This window comes from Ammodytes marinus, assembly GCF_949987685.1.
Source record: "Ammodytes marinus genome assembly, chromosome: 25".
NCBI classification, from domain to species: Eukaryota; Metazoa; Chordata; class Actinopteri; order Uranoscopiformes; family Ammodytidae; genus Ammodytes; species Ammodytes marinus.
This window is the reverse complement of record NC_137229.1, coordinates 823,711-831,210: the sequence shown is the minus strand read 5'-3', so window position 1 is coordinate 831,210 and position 7,500 is coordinate 823,711. Positions and strand designations below refer to the sequence as shown.

Sequence of the window (7,500 nt, the reverse complement as noted above, 5' to 3'; positions counted from 1 at the left end):
TAATTTTTTTTTCCCTTAGAAAGGGTCTTATATACATCCATATTTCTGTATATTTTGGACCAAGGCCTACTGCCGCCATCTTGAAAGTGTCATAGTTGGAATGTCATCAGGTGCATTGTTTAAAATTTAGAATTGTTCTTGTCCTTGAAGGCCACTGTAGCTTCTGTTATTATTCTAAAGGGTTGGGGTTACCCAGGGAGCGTTGCATTCTAGAACTTTCTAGAACTTTCTTGATGATGTCATATTACACACTGCACCTTTAAAGCTCTCTATTTGTAGATGATTTGCCTCACGGTGGACCGATGGAGCTCAAACTTTTTTTATATGAATTGATAGCGGTCCCCAGACAAATGTGCAGCATCACAACTTTATTCCTGAGATCCTCTGAGATTTTCTTTCCCTTTTAGCATGTCTGACCTGAATGGGTTCACTTTGGTGAGCCTAAACTGACCTGGTTTGATCTCTGTTTTATCTAGTGCCGCCCAATTTCTTCCCTGAAGATCTCTCATTACATTGGTCCATTTCATCACTCAATTTGGCCCATCTGATTGTGTTAACCTGCTCCATTCAAGCAATGCAGCTCAGGGTTCACAAACTTTTACACATACAAAAGTTGGCAAATCATTTGTTTCATCTGTTTTAACAATTGATTTCCAGAAAAGAAAAATGTTGAATTGATAAACAAACATCTGTTATTTCATATAAAAAATACTGGTATTGATAAAAATGAATTAATGATGGTTAACATAAATAAAATTCCAAAAGGCTCAAGGGGTTCACAAACTTTCAAGCATGAAAAAGTCAAGTATGTCCTTCCCTCTCCAGGTAGAGTCGGTGACAGACTTGGCTGTGATCGCTCGCGGTCTGGGGGAGGACGTGCCCGAAGGATTCACCTGCATAGGTGTGTGTGTGTGTGTGTGTGTGTGTGTGTGTGTGTGTGTGTGTGTGTGTCTGTCTGTCTGTCTGTCTGTCTGTCTGTCTGTCTGTCTGTCTGTCTGTCTGTCTGTCTGTCTGTCTGTCTGTCTGTCTGTCTGTCTGTCTGTCTGTCTGTCTGTCTGTCTGTCTGTCTGTCTGTCTGTCTGTCTGTCTGTCTGTGTGTGTGTGTGTGTGTGTGTGTGTGTGTGTGTGTGTGTGTGTACAGTATATAGCGTGTGTGAATGTGTGTGCTTTATGAGTATTTTTTTGAAGATTTTAAATGTAATAATATATCAACTTTTTTTTAATGCTTTTAAGGAAAGAGGAAAAATTAGACTGTCGGAAATATTGAAAAGTTCTTCGTAGCACCTTTATTAAACCTGCAGTGTGTAGAATTTTGGGTTTTATTTCCTAGCAGATTTTGTAGAAAGTAATTATAATATCCATAAGTACATTTAATTTAGTGCATAATAGCTGAAATACATTTTTTGAATAATTTTTTTTCCCTTAGAAAGGGTCTCATATATGTCTATTTCTGCATATTTTGGACCAAAGCCTAGTGCCGCCATCTTGAAAGTGTCATAGTTGGAATGTCATCAGGTGCATTGTTTAAAATTTAGAAAATTGTTCTTGTCCTTGAAGGCCACTGTAGCTTCTGTTATTATTCTAAAGGGTTGGGGTTACCCAGGGAGCGTTGCATTCTAGAACTTTGTAGAACTTTCTTGATGATGTCATATTACACACTGCACCTTTAAAATGATTATTTTTGAATTATTGTATAAATCACTTTTAACAGAGAAAACCCTCGGAGGACATTCAGCAGAGTTGAGTGCTGGTCTGATCAACAATCCTCACCTGTACCTGTGTTACCGCAGAGGGAAGGACAAACCTCCTATTCTGGAGCTGGGGTTAGACACACACACACAAACACACATGAACGCTCACACACACACTGTATAAACACACACACACACACACATGAACGCTCACACATACACACACACACATGAACGCTCACACACACACACACACATGAACGCTCACACACACACACACACACACACACACACACACACACACACACACACACACACACACACACACACACACACACACACAAACCCTGTTTTCATCCATCAATCCATTATTGAAAGTTTTGTTGTCTATTGCACTAACATTGTTTTATCCATCTATCTACCCTGTTGTACCCTACCTCCTACCCCCTGCTCCCTATCCCCTACCCTTCCCTTCCCTACCTCCCTACCCACCACCCTTCCCTTCCCTACCCCCTACTCCCCTACCCCCTACCCTTCCCTACCCCCTACTCCCTATCCCCTACTCCCTACCCCCTACGCCCTACTCCCTACCCCCTACTCCCTACCCCCTACTCCCTACCCCCTACACCCTACTCCCTACACCTTACCCTCTATCCCCTACCCCCTACCCTTCCCTACCCCCTACCTCCCTACCCCCTACGCCCTACCCCCTACTCCCCTACTCCCTATCCCCTACGCCCTACCTCCTACCTCCTCCCCCCTCCCCCTACCCCCTACCTCCTCCCCCTCCCCCCCTACACCCTATCCCCTACCCCCTACCCTTCCCTACCCCTTACCCCCTACCCCCTACCCCCTACCCTTCCCTACCCTACTCCCTACTCCCTACCCCCTACTCCCTACCCTTCCCTTCCCTACCCCCTACCCCCTACTCCCTACCCCCTACTTCTTACCCCCTACCCTTCCCTTCCCTACCCCCTACCCCCTACCCCCTCCCCCCTCCCCCTACCCTCTACCTCCTCCCCCTCCCCCCTACACCTTACCCCCTATCCCCTAACCCCTACCCTACCCTTACCTACCCCCTACTCCCTACCCTTCCCTACCCCTTACCCCCTACCCCCTCCCCAGGGTCCTGTATGAGGGTAAGGAGCCAGTGAAACATGGCTGGTACGTGCTGGAGACCACTCCATACAGCCGCTCTGCCAGCCTGAGCTCAGCTGTAGCTCCGGTGGCTCATAGGGTCTTCATAACGTACAGACGGGGACAGGACAACCAGGTGTGTGTGTGTGTGTGTGTGTCTGTGTGTGTGTGTGTGTGTGTGTGTGTGTGTGTGTGTCTCTGTCTGTCTGTCTGTCTGTCTGTCTGTCTGTCTGTCTGTCTGTCTTGACAATTTTATTATATGCAATATTGTGTACTTTTTATTAACTTACTGTATTGACTTGTATTGTCTATCTCTCTCTCTCTCTCTCTACCCCTCCCTCTCCCCCCCCTCCCTCTCTCCCTCTCTCCCCTCTCTCTCTCTCTCTTAGGGTCTCCATGCTTTGGGCGTCACAGACATTGCCCTGCTTCTTCCCTCTAAGGGAGAAGTCGCCCCACACACATACTGCAGGGTGGACAAGAACCTCAACACTGGCATGGTGAGTCTGTCTGTCTGTCTGTCTGTCTGTCTGTCTGTCTGTCTGTCTGTCTGTCTGTCTCTCCCTCTGTTTCTGTCTGTCTGCCTGTCTGTCTGTCTGTCTGTCCGTCTGTCTGTCTGTCTGTGAGTCTGTCTGTCTGTCTGTGTGTCTGTCTGTCTGTCTGTATGTCTGTCTGTCTGTCTGTCTGTCCGTCTGTCTGTCTGTCTGTCTGTCTGTCTGTCTGTCTGTCTGTCTGTCTGTCTGTCTGTCTGTCCATATGTTATCAATAATAATATGATAAAAAAACTATATTTTTATACTCCGATAATATAAAATTCATTGTTCAGCGTGTACATTTCTTTCATTGATAGAGAATCAGAGTTATTTTTAAATTACTCACAATGGCATTGCGTCTATCTATCGTGTGTGTGTGTGTGTGTGTGTGTGTGTGTGTGTGTGTATCTCCCTGTGTGTGTCTGTGTGTGTCTCTCTCTCTGTGTGTCTCTCTGTGTGTGTGTGTGTGTGTCTGTGTCTCTCTCTGTCTGTGTGTGTGTGTGTGCCTGTGTGTGTGTGTGTGTGTGTGTGTGTGTGTGTGTCCAGTGGGGTCCTGCTCTGTTCGTTTGCTACAAGAGAGCCGTCGCCAAAGCCAACGCGCTGGTCTACAAAGCCGGTGAGTATCTGCAAAAAATAAAAATAAAATAAAAGATATTATGGTTGAAAAATACTGAAAATTCCATTTGAGAAGTTGATTTAGGATTTTTCTAATTCTCCCTCCCTCCCTCTCCCCCCCCCCCTCTCCCTCCCCCCCCCCCCAGACCTGCTCAGTAGATACCCCACAGAGGACTTGGAGTCTTTCCCCCTCCCAGAGTCGGTGCCAGTGTTCTGTCTGCCTATGGGTGTCACGGTGGAGAGCTGGCCTCAGGACACCAAGTACCAGCTGCCTGTGTTCTCCACCTTCGTACTGACGTCTGCATCCGGGGACAAGGTAAGGGATACACACACACACACACACACACACACACACACACACACACACACACACACACACACACACACACACACACACACACACACACACACACACACACACACACACACACACACACACACACGCAGACAGGGGATAAGGTAAGGGATACACACACACACGCACACACACACACACACACACACAGACACACACACACACACACACACACACAGACACAGGGGATAAGGTACAGACAGACAGACAGACAGACAGACAGACAGACAGACAGACAGACAGACAAGGGGATAAGGTACAGACAGACAGACAGACAGACAGACAGACAGACAGACATGGGATAAGGTGCAGACAGACAGACAGACAGACAGACAGACAGACAGACAGACAGACAGACAGACAAGGGGATAAGGTACAGACAGACAGACAGACAGGGGATAAGGTACAGACCGACAGACACACAGACAGACAGACAGACAGGGGATAAGGTACAGACAGACAGACAGACAGACAGACAGGGGATAAGGTACAGACAGACAGACAGACAGACACACAGACAGACAGGGGATAAGGTGCAGACAGACAGACAGACAGACAGACAGACAGACAGACAGACAGACAGACAGACAGACAGGGGATAAGGTTCAGACACGGACGCACGAACGCACACTGCCTTTTTTTTGGTCTGGCACAGTAAATCGATTTGTCGATTCATGTCTCCGACACCTCGACAAATAATGAGTAGTTTAACATACCACACACTCACACACACACACACACACACACACACACACACACACTCACACACACACACACACACACACACACACACACACACACACACATAGTCACACACACACACACACATAGTCACACACACACACACACACACATAGTCACACACACACACACACACACACACACACACACACACACACACACACACACAGACACAGGGGATAGGGTAAGGGATACACACACAGTCACACACACACACACACACACACACACACACACACACACACACACACACACACACACACACACACACACACACACACACACACACACACACACACACACACACACACACACACACACACACACACACACACAGTAAAGCCTGTCTGTCCTCCCAGGTGTATGGAGCAGCCATCCAGTTCTACGAGGCGTTTTCTCGAGAGCTTCTGTCCGAGCGGCAGAGTGTGAGGCTGGGTCTGCTCAGCGTGGTCGACCGCAGACCCATTACCAACCGCAGTCTACAGGTGTGTGTGTGTGTGTGTGTGTGTGTGTGTGTGTGTGTGTGTGTGTTTTGATTTGATTTGATTTGATTTGATTCAATTTATTTCAGACATATCAAACATACAAAACAAAATGAAAAGCATGGAAATACAATAAACAAAAATTATGTTTTCACAAAAAAATAAAAAATAAAAGAAAACAAATTAAATCTAAATTGACCTCACTTTCACCTTTTAACCCTTTGATGACTATGGCAATCTAGGATGCATGTCCTTAATGCCTGAGGGTTTTCTGAAAAAATAGTACGAATTGTCAAGTCTACCAAAACCTTAATATCTAAGCCTGTGTAGCACATAGAAACATGAAATAAAATACATTTAAAAGTTAAGGTTCACAGGTTTTATTTAAACATGCTCCCTTAGTGCTTACAAACCAACAAATATTTCTAAAAATCGTCAAAATTAGATGAATTAGAAAATTATTAAATATTGTTAATAAATAGATGCAATGTGTTGTGTGATTTTCGTCAGTAGTCTATAGTAGACCTTGATTCTGCGCACCAAACGCCACTAACTGTTCTGTCGCCAACATAGCTGGCGTATTTTTTTTATTATTTTGTTTTATTTTTATTTTATATTTTTTTTTGATTTACATGATTTTCGGCAAACCACACAACTTTTGGGTGGTCACGTGGTCTTAAAAAAATCAACAAAACCCACCTCATGTGTATTTGAACCAATGACAGTGCATTCAATGCTGGGAATGCCATGAAAATTAGATAAAGTAATAATGCTGCGCGACGCAGCATCAGGCAGGAGAGGCAATGTGGCATCGCGCAGCAGCCGTCATCAATGGGTTAACCCTTTCGTTATACAGGAAAACGATGAACAATATAGATCATTCGTTGTATTTCTGCATAGAAAACAGACAAAGTCCAAGCAAATAATGATAATAAAAAGATATGTAAATATTTACAAACATCCAGTGAGCTAGGGCCTACTTTAACAATAATTTTACCTATTTAACAACTCTACCTATTTGAACTGTTTTTAACTGGTAACCTTCATTGTAATTTTTGAACTTATTGTGCTTTTATCAATGTCTTGTAAGGTGTCCAGAAAATGCGCCTACGAATAAAATGTTTTTTATTTTTTATTATTTTTATATTCAGGTGAAGAAAAGCATCTGTGTTCTGTCCCATTGGCCGTTCTTCACCGTCTTCCAGAAGTTTCTGACCTTCATCTACAGATACTCCATCTCTGGACCACACGTGCTGCCACTGGAGAAGTACGAGTGTGTGTGTGTGTGTGTGTGTGTGTGTGTGTGTGTGTGTGTGTGTGTGTGTGTGTGTGTGTGTGTGTGTGTGTGTGTGTGTGTGTGTGTGTGTGTGTGTCTGTGTGTGTCTGTGTGTCTGTGTGTGTGAGTGTTTAGTCTGGCTTTAAACTAGCTGCGAGGAACTTTTAAATATTTCTGAAACAGTCTAATTTTTCCTCTGATGATCATAAATTACATGTAACAGCAAACGAGACCATCAGTGTAAAAGAATGCTATTTTTATATAGTTTTTTTCTTAATGCCTTTGTCATGGGTATACGCTCACCCAGGAACAACAGCTGGCGTGGTAAAAACACTACCGCTTTTAGTCCAAAGGGGGGCGCTAGAATTAACACACACTGAAAGTTCCTCGGAGCACCTTTTAAATACAGTTCTTTCTTAGTTTAAATGGTTTTGAAGTGTCATTGATTGTGATTTTTATATTTTCTCTCTCTTGTTACAGACACATCTCCAGCTTCATGCATAACGTCCCCTTCCCCTCACCCCAGCGCCCACGCATCCTCGTGCAGGTAAAAACTATAACCTGCATGATGTTTTTTTTGTTTTTTTATTTTATTTATTTATTTATTTTTCCCATAAACGATTTTTATTGAAATTTTTCTTTTTTAAAAAACATACAAAACATTTAGAACCCC

The 7,500-nt window shown here is 44.3% G+C and overlaps 1 protein-coding gene across 1 annotated transcript in view; it reads left to right on the top strand.

Annotated features, from left to right (window-relative positions):
• Positions 1 to 7,500, top strand: part of LOC307270146 (DENN domain-containing protein 4B-like) — a 41,094-nt gene that overhangs the window by 14,189 nt on the left and 19,405 nt on the right. Inside the window, exons 3-11 of the mRNA XM_080053314.1 lie at positions 826 to 901; positions 1,712 to 1,823; positions 2,817 to 2,964; positions 3,218 to 3,325; positions 3,905 to 3,974; positions 4,120 to 4,289; positions 5,429 to 5,554; positions 6,703 to 6,818; positions 7,308 to 7,374. Coding sequence (XP_079909440.1) covers positions 826 to 901; positions 1,712 to 1,823; positions 2,817 to 2,964; positions 3,218 to 3,325; positions 3,905 to 3,974; positions 4,120 to 4,289; positions 5,429 to 5,554; positions 6,703 to 6,818; positions 7,308 to 7,374 — 993 coding nt within the window. The remainder of the gene's footprint in view (positions 1 to 825; positions 902 to 1,711; positions 1,824 to 2,816; positions 2,965 to 3,217; positions 3,326 to 3,904; positions 3,975 to 4,119; positions 4,290 to 5,428; positions 5,555 to 6,702; positions 6,819 to 7,307; positions 7,375 to 7,500) is intronic.